This window comes from Bacillus rossius, chromosome 17 (genome assembly GCF_032445375.1).
Source record: "Bacillus rossius redtenbacheri isolate Brsri chromosome 17, Brsri_v3, whole genome shotgun sequence".
NCBI classification, from domain to species: Eukaryota; Metazoa; Arthropoda; class Insecta; order Phasmatodea; family Bacillidae; genus Bacillus; species Bacillus rossius.
Window position 1 is genome coordinate 10039573 of NC_086344.1, and position 24181 is coordinate 10063753.

At 43.6% G+C, this 24181-nt stretch overlaps 2 protein-coding genes across 2 annotated transcripts in view; both read right to left on the bottom strand.

Annotated features, from left to right (window-relative positions):
• Positions 1-5087: 5087 nt before the first annotated feature.
• LOC134540997 (electron transfer flavoprotein-ubiquinone oxidoreductase, mitochondrial) overlaps positions 5088-24181 on the bottom strand; it is a 54365-nt gene continuing 35271 nt past the window's right edge. The window contains exons 10-12 of the mRNA XM_063384109.1: positions 18742-18963; positions 17077-17303; positions 5088-5263 (exon numbers count right to left, since the gene is read on the bottom strand). Coding sequence (XP_063240179.1) covers positions 17140-17303; positions 18742-18963 — 386 coding nt within the window. The 3' untranslated portion in view covers positions 5088-5263; positions 17077-17139. The remainder of the gene's footprint in view (positions 5264-17076; positions 17304-18741; positions 18964-24181) is intronic.
• Positions 5270-16505, bottom strand: LOC134540935 (trichohyalin-like). Its single transcript, XM_063384017.1, is given in 3 exon segments — positions 5270-13103; positions 13106-15553; positions 16482-16505. Coding segments are annotated over 3 exon segments (7023 nt in total). The 3' UTR covers positions 5270-8552.

A 24181-nucleotide genomic window follows, 5' to 3' on the forward strand; every position in this document is an offset into this window, starting at 1 on the left:
ATATGATTTCTTAAAATGCTTCTTGTTCGATCCAAATTACAAAGACACTGATCTCCTGAAATTCGTAATGTGTTAGAGATTTGGCAACAGCGCGCGCGCCATAAGCCGTGTACTGCAATCTAAGAGTGGGACGGGCTATACAAGACCAAGGGGGTTTAAAATCGTTAAATATTAAGTCCTAACTACAGACTCGACTACAAACTTTCAATGAAAAGGGCACAAATTTGGACAATCATTTAGCATGGTAGGATACAATCACTAAGATATATTCAATTCCAAAGAATATAATAAGATCCAGCTCCATCTGACTACATTTGCCTCCATCTATTTTTGTTTCCAAATGATTTTAGTTACAATGTTGCTCAAACTTATCCCGACTGTTAGTAATACTTTATTATTACTCTCCATTTTATTAGTCATTGCATTGATTAAGATTTTTACATCTTTAAGTTAGAAGTTGTATTATTAGTCTTAGCTAGAAATTAGATTACATGAAATACGAAAAAAATAAAAAAACTTTATACTTTTTAAATGTATTTATGTATTTTTCACTTCAATACGCATGCAGAGAAATTAAGTCATTATTGAATGCTATAGGCACTACATATTTCATGAAATTTATACAAGTTTGTTCGGTGATGGATAAATTTTCATCATATTTGCGAAGCAAGTAGAAGTCATAACTATCGACCAATATGTTAAAATCTTCCTATGTTATGTAATCAATCTCTTCGGTTACTTAAAAGTATTATTAAAAATACACACTTGCTTGTAAGATGATTCTCCTTCCCCTTAAGGTACGGCAAAGCTCTATCTGTAAAACAGGGCTGAATAATAAGGGTGTGTCTATAACAGCAAGGAAGTGTAATGATGGCAAAATATTATGATCACAACTATCATGTACAAAAAAATGAACAACCCTGATTCCTACAGTACTATCCAAGATCTTGCTAATTATTTGGAACTAAATACAAAAGAAAGTAGCATCTTAATGAGAATTGAGTAGACTGCCTCCATGAAATTGAAAACACTTTAAAACAAGATCGAAGACTGTGATGAAGAACTTGAAGCTGACAAGTGCGAAGACTGTGATGAAGATGTTGAAGCTCACAAGATTGAAGACTTTGATGAAGTGCTGAGACTAAAATGATGGAAAAGAATTATTAAAATAAATTATTCTGATCAAGCGTATGATGATGTCACTGAGATGACAATTTTAATGACTTAAAACAGGAGATTTCTTAGATTTTACAAGTATTAGTAATAATACTTTTATCAGCTGAAGAGACTGATTACATAACGTAGGAAGACTTTAAACTTATTGGTTGACAGATTGAGACTTCTACTTGCTTCGCAAAAATAATGAAAATTTATCCATCTCCAAACAAACATGGTACGTATATACTTTGTGGAATAAGAAGTGCATGCTACATACAATAATGACTTGTTTTGCCTGCATGCATATATATATATATATATATATATATATATATATATATATATATATATATATATATATATATATACATCGTTAAGTTAGAAGTTGTATATACAGTCAAACCTCTATCTATCGAACTCGCATGTATCGATTGTCCGTGTTTATCGTATACTTTCTACGGTCCCGGCAAAATTGCCATACAACTAAGGTTAAAAAAGTCCGCTTGTACCGATGTTCGAATTATCGTTTTGTCCGCATTGATTGTACAAAATATGTGGTCCCGTCACTATAAATTATAATAAATGATCGTTTAACCATAAAGATTTTGCAGAAATAACCATTTCTTAGAAAGAAACAGTCATAAAAACAGTAACGATAGTATACAGTAGTAAAAATCACCTTAAATCTGCAGCCAAGTAATGGAGCACGTAAATATGAAGAAAAGACAAATGAACAACAACTTACGAAGAAATATGGATGATGTACCATAACTACAGTACAAACCCAATTGTTATCCTAAGATAATTACCATAAAAAGAACAAGATTCTTTGTCAATACCATAATTACTACAGAAGCACGATAGCTACCACATTTGCACTACAGTTACCGTAACAACCGAGATGTATACATAGATAAAGGAGGGTACGGTACTGTATTTATTTATGACATATTAAAATTAAAGAACATATTGAAAAAAAGATGTTAAGTTTTTATATGTACGTTTGGCACATGTTGCGAAGAAATAATGTGATCTGAAAGAATGCAGTACTACTACGAAAAGTGAAAAGGGTACTCGTGGATTTTTAGGTTATGGCAGTCTCTCTCGTTTTTCAGTAATATCGGCCGAAAATTAACAAGCGTATCGGAAGTCGGCAGAAATGCCGATTCAACTAAATATTGGCAAAATCGGCTTCTTCAGTACAGCTCTACATTTGATGACATGAGTAAACATATTTCAGACATCAGGATATTGAAAAAGACTTTAATTTCCATGTAGATTTATTGTGCGTATTTTTTTTTTTTGCAAGGGTAAATTGAATTTAGTAAAATACTTCCATTTTTATTTATTTTTCAACTGATTTAACTTGAATGACAAGTAACTGATATATTTCTGACACTAATTTTGAGGTTGAAATATTATTTTTTAAAAATTCTTAGAGTGAAGTCCACATCTATTGAATGTCCGCATCTACTGAATTTTTTTGTTGGTCCCCTGAAAAACGATAGATAGAGGTTTGACTGTATATATTTAAAAAAAAATTAAAATAAAGTTTGATTTATTTTGTGTTATCTCATTTCTAGCGAAGACTGACTTTTAGTAATACAACTTCTAACTTAACGATGTAAAAATCTTAATCAGTGACTAACAACATAGGGAGTAATAATAAAGTATTTCTAGCAATCATGATAAGTTCGAGCAACATTGTAACTAAAATCATTTGGAAACAAAAATAGATGGAGGCAAATGTTGACAGATGGAGCTGGATCCTATTATATTCTTTGGTATTTTAGTGAATATATCTTATCCTACCATGCTAAACAATTGTCCAAATTTGTGCCCTTTTCATTTAAAGTTTATTGTTATGTCTGTAGTCAGAACTGAATTTTTAATGGTTTAAAACCCCTTGGTCTTGTAGTGAACATAAAATACACATTTCAGGGATGTTTGGCCTCTAGTAACCATTAAATTTGTTGAGTTGGTGTTTTTATAATTTTTTTTAATTTGTGGTATCCTGTATTTTTTTAGCCATTAAGCTTTTGTCATGTTAGGAATAAATAATTATTCTATGTTCACTTAGTTTCTTTTAAAGTTTGTTAATCGTTTTATTCTATGTGGAGGGAGTTCACAGCAAAAGGTAGTTGGATTTTTTAACATAAATGTGGGACTATTTAAATTTTCCTTACTTTTTATGATGTGCTGTGTTAAACTTTATTTCAATTCAGTTGCATAATCGCAATATTGAGTAATTAAAAATCAATTTATATATTGCTTTCTGTGACCAGACAGCCAATACTCAAGGGGGTGAAAAACCCGTCAATTTAAGGGCCGTCTGTCCCCTGGCCCTAAGAGACAGTAAGCAAAACTATTATAAATTAACAAAATACAGTCAAACCTCTATCTATCGTTTTTCAGGGGACCAACAAAAAAATTCAGTAGATGCGGACATTCAATAGATGTGGACTTCACTCTAAGAATTTTTAAAAAATAATATTTCAACCCAAAATTAGTGTCAGAAATATATCAGTTACTTGTCATTAAAGTTAAATCAGTTGAAAAATAAATAAAAATGGAAGTATTTTACTTAATTCAATTTACACTTGCAAAAAAAACATACGCACAATAAATCTACATGGAAATTAAAGACTTTTTCAATATCCTGAAGTCTGAAATATGTTTACTCATGTCATTAAATGTAGAGCTGTACTGAAGAAGCCGATTTTACCAATATTTAGTTGAATTGGCATTTCTGTCGACTTCCGATACGTTTGTTAATTTTCGGCCGAAATTACTGAAAAACGAGAGACACTGCCATAACCTAAAAATCCACGAGTACCCTTTTCACTTTTCGTAGTAGTACTGCATTCTTTCAGATCACATTATTTCTTCGCAACATGTGCCAAACGTACATACAAAAATTTAACATCATTTTTTTTCAATAATGTTCTTTAATTTTAATATGTCATAAATAAATACATTACCGTCACGGTAAATATACATCTCGGTTGTTACGGTAACTGTAGTCCAAATGTGGTAGCTATCGTGCTTCTGTAGTAATTATGGTATTGACAAAGAATCTTTAGTTCTTTTTATGGTAATTATCTTAGGATAACAATTGGGTTTGTACTGTAGTTATGGTACATCATCCATATTTCTTCGTAAGTTGTTGTTCATTTGTCTTTTCTTCATATTTACGTGCTCCATTACTTGGCTGCAGATTTAAGGTGATTTTTACTACTGTATACTATCGTTACTGTTTTTATGACGGTTTCTTTCTAAGAAATGGTTATTTCTGCAAAATCTTTATGGTTAAACGATCATCTATTATAATTTATAGTGACGGGACCACATATTTTGTACGATCAATGCGGAAAAAAAGGTAATTCGAACATCGGTACAAGCGGACTTTTTTAACCTTAGTTGTATGGCAATTTTGCCGGAACCGTAGAAAGTATACGATAAACACGGACAATCGATACATGCGAGTTCGATAGATAGAGGTTTGACTTTATAGAGAACATTTTATTCACAAAGACCTTATAAAAACCAGAATAATGAGGAGGAGATTGCAGAAAAACACAGATGTTACAAAAATAAGAGACTTTATTTACATTTTTTTCATAGTACACACAAAAGTAATAAAACCAAGTTACAAATATGGTATAAAATATTAAATATACAAAATATAGCAGCAAGTATCAGGGATATACAAACATAAACTCTCAAAAACTAATTGAATGCCTGTTTATAACTATTCCAATCAACATTTTTGGAACAGTTTTAAATCATGACTAACACTATAAACATTAAACATGTTGATACAAAATAGGTTAGTAATACACACATTAAACAGGGAAAAAGCATCAGGTTCTGCTTGCGAGCCTTATATGTTTAAATAACTACAAGACAAGAATAAATAATTTTTACAATGAAACCACAGATTAACTTTTAATAATATTTAATACAAAGGAATATGAGTGTGAGAAGAATAATGTAAATCACAGTAGTTTCAGAGTAACTGCCAATATATAAATGACTTGTCTCATAAGTTAGCAACTGGTAAAAATTTTCTCATTTAAGCTTCAATTACCCGCAGCAAAACAACCTGAAAAACAGAACACATTTTGCATGGATTAATTTATAGTCAACTCGTGATTATCAGCTTTTGTGGCTTTTATGCCGTATATTTAATTATAGAATGTATTTTTTATTTCAAAGAAATTCCGGTCAAATGTAATAAGTTCCATGAGTGATGGAATGGGTATTTCTGTTCTTTCTTTCAATTTGCTAAAGAATGAATTTCTAGCAAATGGTTACCCACCTGACAAAGCAGCACTTGACATCAAACAAATTCCAAATCACTCAACAAAACACTACAGATAAATAACGTGGCACTTAATTATTTCCCGTGTTGGTGGTCTCGCAGAAAAAAAATTAAGTTTTTTTTGAAAACAAACACAGGCTGAGAACAGTTTTCAATGCCAGAACTGTGTGTATGAGATCCCCTGCAAATGTGGTTGTATGTACATAGGAGCGGCCTTTCAACACGCATTAAGGATCACAAAAATGAAGAGGGTGAAACTCAAAAATCTAGTCTTGCCGAACATGCCTGGGATAATAGTCATAGAATACTCTGGGACAATGCTGCACCACTCATACAAAAAGAACACTCAATAAAAAGGAAACTTAAGGAAACAGCATTTATTGTCAGCAATAACAATATCAGTCAACAGAGCATTGAATTACAAAATATATGGATACCATTAATTGAAAAAAGAAACCCATTTAGTACAAAGCTCAGTTGCAAACCAACAACCTTAACAGCAATACATCAGCCAATATCATCACCCTTTTTGTGTGGGACCAATCAGGATAGCGCTCACCTGCCATTGGCTGTGCAAGGAGAGGAGTACTAACATACATATATAAACCCGTATTTTTCTGTGTCCGCGACATGAAGCTATGTCCTCTCCTGAGCATGGCCCGAAGCAGCAACTAACGGGAAACTTTACATTAATCATTTCACGAATTAAATTTAAATTATTATAAATTCAATCTTTCAGGCCTTCATTAGCCCAGGCGGGGCTATAGTTCATGCTAGTTGTTTTCCCCAGGTACTTTTTAATAAAAATACAGGTATCATCGCAGTGGTTACTAATACTATGCGCTCTCTCCTTCACCGGACTAACTCTACACGATGATATGCCTCCTTGGTCAGCCGGGTATGTGCGGCCTTGGAGCTTTACACTACACTCGCACAACGAGATTAATTAGGCCATTTTTGCGCAAACTCCACACGCCTCTAAATACAGACATCACGACACTTTCATGCATCAGTTAGCCAACTAACTAAGGGGAAAAGGTGACCTCCCCCCGCCTGACATATACACTATTAAAAATAGAGCCAAGCAACATGCGACAGCTATTTTACTACTTTCTGGACCGTGAGCCACCCTTAATCTTAAAATCGCATACTTCGCGCCCCGCCGTCATTTCCAATGATTCGAACAAAGTGACGGGGTCGCAATATTTATATTGGCAACCACATAGCGAGTTATGGGAACATAATAGTTCCTGGTATCGCTGTCACACGCTCTCGGCCGAGCATATGAGCAAACGGCGGCGTCTGTGTCCAATATCAGTCTGTTTGTGCCTGATGTTGGGACCAGATGTCAGTTCCCGAAATGTTTCAACTGTTAACCTTCTGGGTTCATCAGTGCTGTCCACAGTACTTGTTTATCTTCATCATTGTGTGTTTGCTGCTTTGCCTGCATTTTATCAGTCTCGACATTGTTAGCATTCAGCATGGAAGTTCCTTCAACAGAATTCTCATGCCGTCCGATATGAAGACGTGTAACATTTTTGTCCATGCTGTTGTTATCGTGTTGACTAAAATACTTGTTTAGTTTTATTGTTGGTTCCATTTGTTAGTAATTTTTCCATGGCTAACAGTGCAAAACTGCAAAAATCATTTAAAGGACATGATTAATTTGTAAATTAACTTTGAAACTTATAAATACTGTTTTAAGAAAATAGACTGCCAATATTTTTAATATCCTTTATTTTATACATTTTTGTAATGGTTACAGGCATATTACTCACTTGTTTTACCTTTATTTAAGTGTGCCACAAATTATTTTTCGGCAAAAATTTAAACTTGTCCCGTTCACTGTACCCTCCCACTTAATCATAGTTCTGCTGTTTCCTCGATTTGTTCCCAGGGCAGTATACAGCATACAGCTTCATTTCCTTCCCGGCTCCTGAAACTGTCCTGGTCGCCGTGATGAGTGCTTCTATCTGCAGCTGCCCAGGGCAGCTGGTTTCACAGACCTTGCCATAGGTGAGTACTTTAGTCAGTCTACCTAATGCCCACGCGTATCTGTTTCGGCCACTCCACATTAGATCGCGCTGCCAGGGTGCCAACAGCAGTGTTGAGCTTTCAAAGCCTATATTTCTCTACTTCTCCCTCGGAACCTTTCGGCCCTGAAGACAAAAAATATTTCCTCTTCCTTTCTAGAGGAAGTACCTGATTTAATATAGAGCTACCGGAGCCATACTAGGGACTGACTGCATCATTTCCTTCTTTAGAGGCCAGCACTCAGCGAGATGCACCTTCGCTACTTAAATTAAGGGATCATTAAAGGATGCTTTCCCAGATCTTGTAATCAGTCATAGTTTCTATTGCAGAGAATTTCTTTGTTTGTTAATTTTTAAATTTTTAAATTATGAGTGCTTCAGCGTCCAACACGCTGGTTTCACTCCGAGCTTTGTTTTCTACTCAGACAGACACCTCCTGATTTCAAGGAGCAATGCCTTGTTTTGGTGAGTTGTCGATACCCAATCTCTTTACCGGTAATTTCCTTTTTTAGTTGGCATTTGTGCCTGTTTAACGGCTGCCTGTGAAGCAAATCTAATTCATTTGGATTTGGTTTCTTCGCAGACAAGGCCCAAGAACTGGCGGCCGAAATTGCGGCCGGATGATCTTCCTGGGCCTCGGTATCCGAAGGCTCCACCTTGTAGCTCGGCACCATAAGAAATAATCACATTCATTCTACTTCCAAATTCTCCACGACACCTCAGAACGCCTTTCTGTTCTGTGACATCCACAGCAGACCACCCCTAAAAGATTTTAGGATCCCAGCAAGTCGACCAAATATGTTAAATCTAAATTCGTATAATTTATTGTCTAAAGAACCCTGCAGTTTCCAAACTGACTTAAATTGCACCACATGTTAATAAATATAATTGTAGCTATTACAATAATTACTTATGTAACAAACAAAGAAAAGCACCGGTGCGTAAATTGGCTATGTGTTTGGTAACATATTGTATTAAGTTTTATTTAACTATGGCTTAATTTTTTTTGCATTTGTTTAATCATTTTCGAGCTGATCCTAATCAAATTCAACTTTACTACTACTACTACTATTACTACTGCTGCTGCTCCTGCTCATGCTGCTCCTGCTGCTGCTGCTGCTGCTGCTTCTCCTGCTGCGGCTCCTGCTTCTCCTGCTGCTGCTGCTCATGCTGCTGCTCCTGCTGCACATGCTGCTGCGGCTCCTCCTGCAGCTGCTCCTCCTCATACTGCTGCTGCTCCTGCTGCTGCTCCTCCTGCTCATGCTGCTGCTGCTGCTGCTGCTGCAGCTGCTCATGCTCATGCTCCTCCTGCTGCTCATGCTGCTGCTGCTGCTCCTCCTCCTGCTGCAGATCCTGCAACTGCTGCTCCTCATGCTCCTCCTGCTGCTCCTCCTGCTGCTCATCCTGCTGCTGCTCATGCTCCTCCTGCTCATGCTGCTGCTGCTCCTCATGCTGCTGCTCATGCTGCTCCTGCTCCTCCTGCTGCTGCTTCTGCTCCTCCTCCTGCTGCTCATGCTGCTCCTCATGCTGCTGCTGCTCCTCATGCTGCTGCTGCTCCTCCTCATGCTGCTCCTCATGCTGCAGCTCCTGCTGACTTTCCTGCTGCTCATGCTGCTCCTGCTGCTGCTCCTCCTGCTGCTGCTCCTCCTGCTGCTCCTGCAACTGCTGCTCCTCATGCTCCTCCTGCTGCTGCTGCTCCTCCTGCTGCTGCTGCTCCTGCTCCTCATACTGCTGCTGCTCATTCTGCTCCTGCTGCTGCTCCTCCTGCTCATGCTGCTGCTGCTCATGCTCCTCCTGATGCTGCTCCTGCTCCTCATGCTGCTGCTCCTCCTGCTCATGCTGCTGCTGCTGCTCCTCCTGCTACTGCTCCTCCTCCTGCTGCTGCTCCTCATGCTCCTCCTGCTACTGCTCCTGCTGCTGCTCCTCCTGCTGCTGCTGCTCCTCCTGCTGCTCCTGCTCCTCATGCTGCTGCTCCTCCTGCTGCTCCTCCTGCTGCTGCTCCTGCAACTGCTGCTCCTCCTGCTGCTCATGCTGCTGCTCCTTCTCCTGCTGCTCCTGCTCATGCTGCTGCTCATTCTGCTCCTGCTGCTGCTCATTCTGCTCCTGCTGCTGCTCATGCTGCTGCTCATTCTGCTCCTGCTGCTGCTCATGCTGCTGCTCCTCCTGCTGCTGCTGCTCATGCTGCTCCTCATGCTCCTCCTGCTACTGCTCATGCTGCTGCTCCTCCTGCTGCTGCTGCTCCTCCTGCTGCTGCTCCTCATGCTGCTGCTCCTCCTGCTGCTCATGCTGCTGCTCCTCCTGCTGCTGCTCCTCCTGCTCCTGCTCCTCATGCTGCTGCTCATGCTCCTCATGCTGCTGCTGCTCATGCTGCTCCTCCTGCTGCTGCTGCTCATGCTGCTCATTCTGCTCCTGCTGCTGCTCATTCTGCTCCTCATGCTCCTCCTGCTACTGCTCATGCTGCTGCTCCTCCTGCTGCTGCTGCTCCTCATGCTGCTGCTCCTCCTGCTGCTCATGCTGCTGCTCCTCCTGCTGCTGCTGCTCATGCTGCTGCTCCTCCTGCTGCTGCTTCTCATGCTCCTCCTCCTCATGCTGCTGCTCCTGCTCCTCATGCTGCTGCTGCTCATGCTGCTCCTCCTGCTGCTGCTCCTCCTGCTGCTGCTCCTCATGCTGCTGCTGCTCCTCCTGCTGCTCCTGCTCATGCTGCTGCTCATGCTACTGCTGCTCCTGCTCCTCCTGCTCCTCCTCATGCTGCTGCTCCTGCTCCTCATGCTGCTGCTGCTGCTCATGCTGCTCCTGCTGCTGCTCCTCCTGCTGCTGCTGCTCCTCCTGCTGCTGCTGCTCCTCCTGCTGCTGCTGCTCATTCTGCTCCTGCTGCTCCTCATGCTGCTGCTCCTGCTCATGCTGCTCCTGCTCCTCATGCTGCTGCTCATGCTGCTCCTCCTGCTGCTGCTCATGCTGCTCCTGCTCCTCCTGCTGCTACTCATGCTGCACCTCATGCGTCTGCTGCTCATGCTTCTGCACATGCTGCTGCTCCTCATGCTGCTGCTGCTCCTGCTCCTCATGCTGCTGCTACTCATGCTGCTGCTGCTCATGCTTCTGCTCATGCTGCTCATTCTGCTCCTGCTGCTGCTCATTCTGCTCCTCATGCTCCTCCTGCTGCTGCACATGCTGCTGCTGCTGCTCATGCTGCTGCTGCTCCTCATGCTGCTGCTGCTCCTCCTGCTGCTCCTGCTCATGCTGCTGCTCATGCTACTGCTGCTCCTGCTCCTCCTCATGCTGCTGCTCCTGCTCCTCATGCTGCTGCTGCTCATGCTGCTCCTCCTGCTGCTGCTCCTCCTGCTGCTGCTGCTCCTCATGCTGCTGCTGCTCCTCCTGCTGCTCCTGCTCATGCTGCTGCTCATGCTACTGCTGCTCCTGCTCCTCCTGCTCCTCCTCATGCTGCTGCTCCTGCTCCTCATGCTGCTGCTGCTCATGCTGCTCCTCCTGCTGCTGCTCCTCCTGCTGCTGCTGCTCCTCCTGCTGCTGCTGCTCCTCCTGCTGCTGCTGCTCATTCTGCTCCTGCTGCTCCTCATGCTGCTGCTCCTGCTCATGCTGCTCCTGCTCCTCATGCTGCTGCTCATGCTGCTCCTCCTGCTGCTGCTCATGCTGCTCCTGCTCCTCCTGCTGCTACTCATGCTGCACCTCATGCGTCTGCTGCTCATGCTTCTGCACATGCTGCTGCTCCTCATGCTGCTGCTGCTCCTGCTCCTCATGCTGCTGCTACTCATGCTGCTGCTGCTCATGCTTCTGCTCATGCTGCTCCTGCTCCTTATTCTGCTGCTGCTCATGCTGCTGCTCCTCCTGCTGCAGCTCCTGCTGATCATGCTTCTGCTCCTGATCCTCCTGCTGCTCCTGCTCATGCTGCTGCTCCTGCTCCTCCTGCTGCTGCTCATGCTCCTCCTGCTGCTGCTCCTCCTCCTCCTGCTACTCCTGCTCATGCTACTGCTGCTCATGCTCCTCCTGCTCCTCATGCTGCTGCTCCTGCTCATGCTGCTCCTGCTCCTCATGCTGCTGCTCCTCCTGCTGCTGCTGCTCATGCTGCTGCTGCTCCTGCTGCTGCTCATGCTCCTCATGCTACTGCTCCTGCTCATGCTGCTGCTCCTGATCCTCCTGCTGCTCCTGCTCATGCTGCTGCTCCTGCTCCTCCTGCTGCTGCTCATGCTCCTCCTGCTGCTGCTCCTCCTCCTCCTGCTACTCCTGCTCATGCTACTGCTGCTCATGCTCCTCCTGCTCCTGCTGCTCCTCATGCTGCTGCTCCTGCTCATGCTGCTCCTGCTCCTCCTGCTGCTGCTGCTCATGCTGCTCCTCCTGCTGCTGCTCATGCTGCTCCTCCTGCTGCTGCTGCTACTCATGCTGCACCTCATGCGTCTGCTGCTCATGCTTCTGCACATGCTGCTGCTCCTCATGCTGCTGCTGCTGCTCCTGCTCCTCATGCTGCTGCTACTCATGCTGCTGCTGCTCATGCTTCTGCTCATGCTTCTGCTCATGCTGCTCCTGCTCCTTATTCTGCTGCTGCTCATGCTGCTGCTCCTCCTGCTGCAGCTCCTGCTGATCATGCTGCTGCTCCTGATCCTCCTGCTGCTGCTCCTGCTCATGCTGCTGCTCCTCCTTCTGCTGCTCCTGCTCCTCCTGCTGCTGCTCCTGCTACTTCTCATGCTGCTGCTGCTCCTCCTCATGTTGCTGCTGCTCATGCTGCTGCTCCTCCTGCTGCTGCTCCTGCTCCTCATGCTGCAGCTCCTGCTGACTTTCCTGCTGCTCATGCTCCTCCTGCTCATGCTGACTTTCCTGCTGCTCATGCTCCTCCTGCTCATGCTGCTGCTCCTGCTGCTACTCATTCTGCTGCTGCTGCTCCTCCTGCTGCTGCTCCTCCTCATCCTGCTGCTGCTCCTCCTCATCCTGCTGCTGCTCATGCTCCTCCTCCTGCTGCTGCTCATGCTGCTCATCATGCTGCTGCTGCTCCTCCTCCTGCTGCAGCTCCTGCTGATCATGCTGCTCCTTCTGCTGCTGCTCCTCCTGCTGCTGCTGCTCCTGCTGCTGCTGCTCATGCTGCTCCTCCTGCTGCTGCTCATGCTGCTCCTCCTGCTGCGGCTTCTCCTCCTGCTGCTGCTCATGCTGCTGCAGCTCCTGCTGATCATGCTGCTCCTTCTGCTGCTGCTGCTCCTGCTGCTGCTGCTCCTCCTGCTGCTGCTCATGCTGCTCCTCCTGCTGCGGCTTCTCCTCCTGCTGCTGCTCATGCTGCTGCTGCTCATGCTGCTGCTGCTCCTGCTCATGCTGCTGCTCCTGCTGCTGCTCCTGTTCATGCTGCTGCTCCTGCTGCTGCTCATGCGCTGCTGCTCCTGCTGCTGCTGCTCCTCCTGCTGCTGCGGCTGCTCCACCTGCTGCTGCTGCTCCTCCTGCTGCAGCTCCTGCTGATCATGCTGCTGCTCCTGCTCATGCTGCTGCTCCTGATCCTCCTGCTGCTCCTGCTCCTGTTCATGCTGCTGCTCCTCCTGCTGCTGCTCCTGCTCCTCATGCTGCTGCTCCTCCTGCTGCTCCTCATGCTGCTGCTGCTCAAGCTGCTGCTCCTCCTGCTGCTGCTCCTCCTGCTGCTGCTCATGCGCTGCTGCTCCTCATGCTGCTGCTGCTCATGCTGCTGCTCCTGCTCCTCATGCTGCTGCTCCTCATGCTGCTGCTCCTCCTGCTGCTGCACATGCTGCTGCTGCACATGCTGCTGCTGCACATGCTGCTGCTGCACATGCTGATGCTGCTCCTCCTGCTCCTGCAGCTGCTCCTCCTGCTGCTGCGCATGCTGCTCATGCTGCTGCTCCTGCTGCTGCGCATGCTGCTCCTGCTGCTGCTCATGCTGCTGCTCCTCCTGCTGCTGCTCCTCCCTCTGCTGCTCCTGCTGCTGCTGCTCCTCCTGCTGATCATTTTGCTGCTCCTCATCCTCCTGCTGCTGCTGCTCATGCTGCTGCTCCTCCTTCTGCTGCTCCTGCTCCTCCTGCTGCTGTTCATGCCGCTCCTCATGCTGCTGCTGCTCATCCTGCTGCACATGCTCCTCCTGCTCCTCCTCATGCAGCTCCTGCTGCTGCTCCTCATGCTGCTGCTCATGCTGCTGCTGTTCATGCTGCTCCTCCTGCTGCTCATGCTGCTCCTGCTGCTCATGCTCCTCCTGCAGCTGCTCCTCCTGCTGCTGCGCATGCTGCTCCTGCTGCTGCTCATGCTGCTGCTCCTCCTGCTGCTGCTCCTCCCTCTGCTGCTCCTGCTGCTGCTGCTCCTCCTGCTGATCATTTTGCTGCTCCTCATCCTCCTGCTGCTGCTGCTCATGCTGCTGCTCCTCCTTCTGCTGCTCCTGCTCCTCCTGCTGCTGTTCATGCTGCTCCTCATGCTGCTGCTGCTCATCCTGCTGCACATGCTCCTCCTGCTCCTCCTCATGCAGCTCCTGCTGCTGCTCCTCATGCTGCTGCTCATGCTGCTGCTGCTCATGCTGCTCCTCCTGCTCCTCCTGCTGCTGCTCCTCCTCCTCCTGCTGCTGCTGCTCATGCTGCTCCTGCTGCTGCTCATGCTGCTGCTCCTCCTGCTGCTGCGGCTGCTGATCATGCTGCTGCTCCTGCTCCTCCTGCTGCTGTTCATGCTGCTCCTCATGCTGCTGCTCATCCTGCTGCACATGCTCCTCCTGCTCCTCATGCTGCTCCTGCTGCTGCTCATGCTGCTCCTCATGCTGCTCCTGCTCCTCCTGCTGCTGCTCCTGCTCCTCATGCTGCTCCTGCTCCTCCTCATGCTGCTGATGCTCCTGCTCCTCCTCATGCTGCTGCTGCTCCTCATGCTGCTGCTCCTCATGCTGCTGCTGCTTCTCCTGCTCCTCCTGCTGCACATGCTGCTGCTCCTGCTCCTCCTCATGCTGCTGCTGCTGCTCCTGCTGCTTCTCCTCATGCTGCTGCTCCTCCTGCTGCTGCTCATGCTGCTGCTTCTCATGCTGCTCCTGCTCCTCCTCATGCTGCTGCTGCTCCTGCTGCTGCTCCTCCTGCTGCTCCTGCTGCTGCTGCTCCTGCTCCTCCTGCTGCTGCGGCTGCTCCTCCTGCTGCTGCTCATGCTGCTCCTGCTCCTCCTGCTGCAGCTCCTGCTGATCATGCTGCTGCTGCTCCTGCTCATGCTGCTGCTCCTCCTGCTGCTGCTCATGCTGCTGCTGCTCCTCCTGCTGCTGCTCCTGCTCCTCCTGCTGCTCATGCTCCTCCTGCTCCTGCTGCTCCTCATGCTGCTGCTGCTCCTGCTCATGCTGCTGCTGCTCCTGCTCATGCTGCTGCTCCTGCTCCTCCTGCTGCTGCTCCTGCTCATGCTGCTGCTCCTGCTCATGCTGCTGCTCCTGATCCTCCTGCTGCTGCTCCTGCTCATGCTGCTGCTCCTGATCCTCCTGCTGCTGCTCCGGCTCATGATGCTGCTCCTGCTGCTGCTGCTCCTCCTGCTCCTGCTGCTCCTCATGCTGCTGCTGCTCCTGCTCATGCTGCTGCTCCTGCTCCTCCTGCTGCTGCTCCTGCTCATGCTGCTGCTTCTGCTCATGCTGCTGCTGCTGCTCCTGCTCATGCTGCTGCTCCTGCTCCTCCTGCTGCTGCTGCTCCTCATGCTGCTGCTGCTCCTGCTCATGCTGCTGCTCCTGCTCCTCCTGCTGCTGCTCCTGCTCATGCTGCTGCTCCTGCTCATGCTGCTGCTCCTGCTCCTCCTGCTGCTGCTCCTGCTCATGCTGCTGCTCCTGCTCATGCTGCTGCTCCTGATCCTCCTGCTGCTGCTCCTGCTCATGATGCTGCTCCTCCTGCTGCTCCTGCTCCTCATGCTGCTGCTGCTCATGCTGCTCCTCCTGCTCATGCTGCTGCTCCTGCTGCTGCTGCTGTTCATGCTGCTGCTCCTGCTGCTGCTGCTCATGCTGCCCCTGCTGCTGCTCCTCCTGCTGCTGCTGCTCCTCCTGCTGCTGCTCCTCCTGCTGCTGCTGCTCATGCTGCTGCTGCTGCTCATGCTGCTGCTCCTCCTGCTGCTCATGCTGCTGCTCCTACTACTACTATTCAGTTAACCCTATACTTCAATTATTCAATCATCAAAATGATGATTGCTTCTTTTTGAAACAATTCACAATGGTGTATCATGTTTACTTGAACATTGATTAAAATAGTCAAGGTTTTAAATCTAAAAAAGAAAGACCTATAAAGCAAATTAAATCAAATCACGCCTATAGATGAAATTGCATTTTTATTTATTAATTAAAGTTACAGATCCACCGTCTGCACAGTGTTTTCGGGGAGGCTTTATGTCGGAAGCAGCTAGCATTTCGAACAAAACTGGCTAATAAAACAGAGGTGACACTTTAAGGCCAAACAAAGAAAAGGTAATTTAAGTAGCGAAGGCGAATCTCACTGAGTGCTGGCCTTTAAAGGAAATGATGCAGTCAGTCAGAAGTAGCTCCAGTAAGTCCCTAGTATGGCTCCGGTAGCTCTATATTGAATCAGGCACATCCTCTTGAAAGAAGGAGGGGATACTTTGACTTCAGAGCCGAAGAAATGTTCTGAAGATGTTTGAGAGAGTGGTCGTAAATTACAGACTTCGAGTGCTCAACACTCCTATTGGCACCTAATCACATCACGAGAAACTATGGTAAGGCCAAAATAAATATAATGTCCAAAGGTAGAGCAAGATAGCAAGTGCAGAGGCATTTTTAAAAGTAAAGCAAGTGTAGAGGCATTTTTTTTTAATGTAAAGCAAGTGTAGAGGCATGTTAAAAATTAATAAAGCAAGTGTAGAGGCATTGTAAAAAGAGAGAGAGTGCATGTGCACTTGGCCTCTGAACATGGTTTCCTACATGAACTTAATAAAATGTTCAACAAGTTTTAACCGTTCTTATACTGACCATCTGTTACGTGCCTGGCTAATAAGCTGTTATGTATTAACTTGTAAACACATGCCCAGGCATGCACCAAGGCTGCCATGCTAGTCTCGCAAAGGGTTTCAAAATATCAGATACTGCACTGGGAATAACTCTAGGAAACAGCCACAGATTAAGTGGGAGGGTACAGGGGGCAAAAAAAGTTTAAAATTAAGCTATAAAATTACTGTGAAGGTGACAGTTCAAAATTAAAATTTAAAATTGTGCTGAAAAGTCATAATTGGCAGCACAATAGTTTGAAAAATATATCTTGAACTATTGTGAGATGTAAAAAAAAAGAAATATTTCACAGTATATTAAAATGTGATTAGAAAATATTCGAAATTATTGAATACTGTGATATTTGATTTTAATTGGGAAATGAAACAGTATTTACAAAAGCCTAATTGAATGCACTAACAAATAGTACCACAGTTTTGAGTTACCAGTTATAAATTGTAGGTTTTTTTTTTTTTTTTTTAATTCACCAACATAAAACAACCCACCATGACTAGGAAACAGTAATGAGAAGAGAGAGTAACAATAAATTCTGAGCGAACTTGTAACTGCTGGCCGTGCATAAATCTGACATGGCAGCCAAGGTCAACATATGGAATCAGTTGGTGCTGGATTACTTGTCGTGGACGTGGTGTGGAGAGGTTGCTACCCCGAGGAATGCAGCAGGGCGGGGGGTGGTGCTACATGCCGTCGTAGGCCGGGCCACCACCCCCCTCGGGCACCACCCAGTTGATGTTCTGGCTGGGGTCTTTGATGTCGCAGGTCTTGCAGTGGATGCAGTTCTGGGCGTTGATCTGCAGGCGCTGACCGCTGCCGTCCTCCGTCGCCACAAACTCGTACACTCCTGCACAGCCCAACACCCAGGTGTTCCACCGCTCCGAGTCTCTCCCCACGTGTTCACACGGTCACTTGGCTAACTGAGTTCAAATAATGCACATATAACTAATGCTACAGTAAAAAATTTTACGTATTTGAATGTATGGGTTGTTTATAAATTGCCGGGAATAATTCAATGGGTTTCAGGTCGTGCCAAACATGCGGAACTTGTTAACAAACATATTTCGGGAAACGCACTAGTGCAGTGCACATCCGGCCCTCACTCCAGTGGCCGAGAGGATGCCTGATCGCTGCGTGATGCAGGCTGAGTTTCAGCTTGTCAACTGTGTTCCGAGTGCCGCATTGCTACTGTGAATCATGCTGTCACATCCTCTTGTGAACCTTTGTTATTAAACACGCTGATGTTCATAAGTCGCCGTAATTTTCTGTTGTAGTGTTCCAACTGGCTTGACTGTTGTCACATAGATGAGACATTTAATGTAGCCCAACGAAATAGAACACTTGACAATACATCCCCCACCACGTCAAAGATAAAGGCAGCAGGAACGCTACTACTGTTTGACGACACCAATGAAATTATCACACAAAAAGCCTGATTGGTGATATAGTAACAAAATTATTCTCATATTTACAATTTCAAGTCAAAATTTTCACACGATTTTATTTATTTACGATAGCCAAGTATCTATTCAGTAATATTATAAAGTTATTCCCAAAAAAAAATTTTCTGACTTCTGGCACGTTTATTTACATTAATGTTTGTTTATGTTGCTTTTATGGCACAAGTCAACCATAAACTGGCGAAAGTCATAACGTCTGTAAACTATAGATAAATGCAGCAAGGTGGTAGATGAACTGTAACTATCGATTTCAACATGGTTTTCAACTACCGTGTTCATATTTTGTCCACAACACAACAGTTCCCGTGTTTTTGTTAATGTAATCCACGATCCAATCTAATATTATTATTTTCTTAAATTTGGTACATGATACAAAATGAATTAAATACTGTTAAGTGCGTTTTTAAAATGTCAAAAAAAAAATTTTCAGTGATGACAAGATACGTTTTGCTACCATTTTGCAACGATAGTGAAATAAGTAGCTTGGCTTCTGGGTTGTAGCCGTGGCCTTGGCGAATAATTCACAGATGTTTATGTCGACCGAAACATCAGTGAATTATTCGCCAAGGACACGGCTACAACCCAGAAGCCAAGCTACTTCAGACAATAGTAAAATAACTGTTTATTGGGTGTATGTTTCAAATGTTGGGTAAAATTCTTGTTTATGACCGAGACTGTGAAAATTTTTTATGCCACTATAAATAGTTTGAGGTTTTAACTGCTAAAAATTGTGCGTGTAATATTAGGTTAAGTTGTTGGGCTTTCACTGACAATAGTCTGTTAACAAGTGTAACGAGTGGACATTGAACCAGGGGTAAGGGTCACCTGCGGGGCAGAACCTCTGCTCGGGCCCGTCGTACACGGCCAGGTTGGCGCGCACCGGCACGGAGTCGTCGCGCAGGGTGAGGTGCGGGGGCTGGTCCCCCTCGTGATTGGTGCCCGTCAGCGCCACCGACGACAGCAGGTCGAAGCTGATCCTGCCGTCCGGCCGGGGGTAGTCGATGGGCGCGCACTCCGCCGCCGGCCTCAGCCGACTGGCGTCCGCAGCTGCACACATCGCACACACTGTCTCTTAGTGCACTCTACCACTGAGACAAGACGACAAGATCATCTGAATGCATCAGCAGGAACGGGTTTTTACTGTACACATCCATACAGGCATACAGGCCGCCATCACATCCTGCTGAGGCAATTCGAGTTCCGATGTTGCGATACTGCTGCTACCATCTAGGAATTCACAGCATCACTGCTATTGATAACGATATGCATGTTTTTACCATCAGATGCAAACACTATAGTTTTAGGAACCAATATAATACATCTTTTGGTAGCACGATCAATAGCTTTTAATGCTACTTATCATAATCACAGGTCAACATGCACAATAGTGCATCCAGCTAATATAAACACATTACTTTGTTGATTTAAAAAAAAAATCAAATCTGCATTAATATATCAAACATCCTGCTCTTATATGTTTCTAGTTTGCACAGGAGTAAAAAAGTGGTTTTGGGTGTTGTCTTGAAGTATATAGCAGTTAAATTGCTGTGTAAGTCTATTACAAAATTTTCAGATAAGCTGGGATATAGTGTATGTAGAAAAAAAAAAGTTCTTTAAAATAAAGTGCTAAAATTGCAGCTTGTGTTGAGTTATAGTATTATTCATTAATCTAATCTTAATCCTGAAACATGAGTCAAAAATATGCTTACAGTACCTTGATGATGATGTTTACTAATTTTATAATACCTTGAAAATATTTACAACCAGGGTGAATAGTACAATAAAAACTGCCAAACACTTCAAATCCATGTTAATACAGCACAACGAAAACAGGTTCCACAGCACTACAGAGCGTCAACAAGGTAACTGTCAATGCAGCTAAACGGAAACTGTCTTCTATCTCTTGCTGAGACTTGGTTCAGCGCTAGATTTGAAGACCATCTCCACTATGATATGGCATGTCAGGGATATTTTAACTTTCATGTGGCAAAAAATGCAGCTAGATTAAGTAAATTTTGCAATTTGTATTATGAAATGGGCAGCTATGGTATTCAGCACTTTTAATTAGAAATATTAATTATTATAGAGGGGAATATAAATTATAAAATGTAATATACCTACAGAGTTTCAACAATCCAATATCCACATTTTCTAAATAATTTTTAACAAGTTTTATTATGATTTAATACACTGGTCAACAGTGAAAATCTTTCCGACTTGAAAGTAGCTACAGTACACTCCCTATTTAACGCGGTTGTCGGGGGACATAACTCTTACCCGCGTTGTTGCATAACCGCGATGTTTCGATGTGACCAAGGTCAAAAGGCATAAAACACCGCATGTGTTCTAATTAATAGGTCGGCAAGCACGCACAGTATAGACGGCCCGGCCCGCCTTATGTGCGCACTTTGCATCCACAGTTTTTACTAAACGCGGGTGAAAAAATTAAAATAATAAATTTCAAAGATAAATATTAAATGTTGAATTTTTTTTATTTTTCCGTGTGCCGCGCACAGTTTGTCGCACGGCCTACGAGCGCGCCAAACGCCGCCAAACTCACGTGCGGCACACAAGCTGCTGCCAGTCTCGTGGTGTCAGCCACAGTATCTGCTTCGTCTGAGTGTCCGTAACAAGTAAGTGCAGTGTGTGCGGTTACACACGATTCTGTGGTCAAAGTCTTCTAAATAGAAAGGCCGTAGTGATACTTCAAACCGAATATGAATCGTAAAGTACCGAGTTTGATTGACAAAATAAAAATTCTAGATTTACTTACAGATAGCGTGTCTTTTGCAAAAGTAGGCCACAGATACAGGAAAAACGATTCTAGCATTTGTACAATAAAAAATAAAGAATCGTCTATCGTGTCAAGTGGTTAAATTTTATTATCCATGCTTTCAGTAAATTATAAATGGTCACACGTGGGAAACAAAAATTGTGCCAAATTAATTTTAGCGCAATCAGAGGCGCCGTATTAAAAAGTCTGTTAAACTTTGTCTTTACTTATTCCACCAAACGCTGTGTCAAGTTGCTGATTGTGTATGGCTTTGGATCGGCAAGTGTTATATTCCCCAGCCTCTGGTTAAAGGTTGGTAGGCCTCTACACATAAACATTTCCGGGGCTTGTTTACTACCACACGGCAAAAGTGGTACAGTATGGTTCACGTAAGTATTGGACCACTGGGAATTCTTCGGCAAAGATTAAAAATACGCTAGCTGATTTACTTTACTGTTTAATGTTAAAACATTATACTAAAGTAAAAATATGAACGTGTATAATACAATGAATTACCCAATAATATTACGTCTGTAGGTTTAAGTGTTGTAACAAAACATTTATATACAGATGTCCAGTAAAATACCTATTAATATAGTACATACTGTACAGTAAAAGATGGTAAAAAATAAAAACGAAGTCATAGTTTGTGTAAGCACTCCACACTAAATGGGAAGATTCTGGAGTGGAATTTTAAACACCGGACTACCTGATTTTGCCTTGTACGCAGCAACGCTGCTCAGTCAAGTGACTCATGCTCTGCCTGTGTGCTGCGTGAACACATTCCCTCCCCCACCCCCTCCCCTCACCGTGTTTCTGCCCGCTCCAATCTCTACCTCTCTCTACTCTCTACGCCTTATCTTTCCTTCCCACCTCTTCCCTCTCCGACAGTATACGTCAACTACCCCGCCCCACCCACTAAGATCGGGCTTCACCTTCGATGCTTGCCTGCTGTATTCCGTGGCGAACTTTCCATCGCGAAAAACACCCTTCTGAAGTTTAGAAGCCCGTCTTTCCATGTAAATAGTTATGAAACTTTACAGCTTGAGCCTTCAAAATAGGTCCTGACAATGGTACACCTTCACTTCGTTTAATTAAAAAACACCTGTAAATGCATTCATCCAGTTCACTGTCTTTACCTAACTTGATTGTTTTTCTTTGCAACCCTACATCACTTTCAATAACATCCACAAAATTTCTCAGTTTCTGTTCCTTTTTCATCCACTCTCTGATTGTACCTTCTGGGATACCGCACTCACGTGATATGCTCGCTTTCGTCTCACCTTTTTTCACACGCTCAATGATTTTCAGTTTATCTGCTATAGAATGAGTTTTTCGTTTCTGTGACATCCTACCAAGCGCTAACAAGACTGACTGTAAAAACACGGCTTCAATAACGCACGGTCAACAATGACTTGTCTCCGCTTGTCAACAAACGTGACCACGAGAAGTGTGCAGACGGGAAATGAGTGAACTCATGGTGGCCACTCACAGTCACCAAAAATATTCCCTGATTTTTCCCTGATTTCCCTGATTAAAAATTCAAAATTTCCCTGATATTTACAATTACAAAAAAACATACTTTTGATGAAATAATATAATATTATAGAAAGAGATTACTCGCATTTTAGCACCCTGCTGTATTTTCTTCATTATATATATATATATATATATATATATATATATATATATATATATATATATATATATATATATACGGAAGTTCGTTAAATAACATAGGTAATACATTTTAAATATGTCACTTTACATTATAGCATCCCTTTCAATGACCTGCAGTCTGTTTTTTTGTTTTATGTCTCTTCACAAATAACAAATAAAAATTAATTAAATACACACTAGCATATCTTGTTACAAATTGCAGCAATTTCAAATGCACACTACAGTTTTCATTTATGATAATGATAAATGATTAATGATAAAGCAAACAAGCAAATTGTCAATAAACCAAAATGTTTTCTCTGCAATACATGTATCACAGAAGCATCCTGTTGGAGAAATAAATTTACTTGGTTGAAAACAGGAAGTGAACTGCTAAGAAAATAACAGTAAAGTTTCGTAAGTGGGACCTGCATTAGAGATTTTACATTTTCATACTGTGAAGTTGAAGGCTCTTTCTTTTCAGGATCACTACAAAATAATAGCTTTAGTGCCTCCCATTGTTCCAGCACTCTGTAAACTGAATCTAGGAGAGAGAGCCAACGTGTGCTAACATATTTCAAGATTTTGTGTGACTTTGCCCCACATACCTCTTGATACACTTTCAGATGATTCTAGCATTTTGAACTTTTTTCCAAGTAATAGAAAATATTAACCAAAAATGTCTCAATACTAATTGTTAGCTGTGCACTGGCTTTTTTTGGCAGCTAGATAAATGAGGTGACATGAGCAGCCTTGCACAATAGCGGGGTGTTTTTCTTTAACAAATGTTACCACACCTTTGTTTGTGTCAATCATAGTATTGGCATTGTCACATGCAAACGCTTTACAATTTTTCTAAGAAATTCCAAAAAGGTTCAAATTCCTTATTCAGCACAGAGAAAATACCATATCATGTGTTGTCTGTACTCTCAACAAGGGATAACAGTACAGTGCAAATTTTACCTTGTGTTTGATTTTAAAATGAAACAACTAATGGATAAATCTTCACTGCATTACAATCCGTACTCCCATCGGTAGCTAAATCACATGGTCCACTTAATAAAGATTCAACAATTTCACTTTTAGTTTCACCAGCCATATATTCCACTAAGGCAGATGTTTTTGTTCTCGCACAGCTGTATTTCTATGCAAGTTTTGAGTCCGGAAATATAGCTCTATACAAATTACCCGAATGATCGGCTACTGCTATCGGTAAATTGTGTTCTACCAGAAAACTTGTAAACAATAACTCTGCGTTTGTTACTTTCGTTTCTTCAGATGTAGCGAAAAACGACGATAAAGATTTATTGCTCGTCACAGCTTTAAAATGTTCTGCATGTTTCTTTGATTCAATATGCCGTCTACAGTCATCCCTTCCACCATGTGCAATCGAAAAGTCACACGTGCATACATTACAAAACGCGTGGCATTCCGAAAATTTTTTAAATGACCAGCTTGGCCATTCTTTTGAATAGTTTGGTCAAAAGTTCTGAAGAATAACGTTCTCTTTTTTTTGCCCCAGATACACATTCTGCTGTCACACGCTTCATTTCTACAAACGGTACTGAAGAACACAAAACTATCGAACAACATAAAAAGGTTTCACGTCTGTAGACACGACAAAAACACTTTGATGAAAAAAATGGCTTTCAAGAAAGTAATTAAAACAACACAGGTTAGCCAAAGTACCGTACAAAAATTATCGTGATGTAAGTAGCTAACAAACGATAAGTCCGAGAGTATGTACTAGTTGTATCGTACAACGAACATAATACCATACCATTTCTATTACAAAACACAAGAATTAATTTACTTATTTCGACAGTACATGTG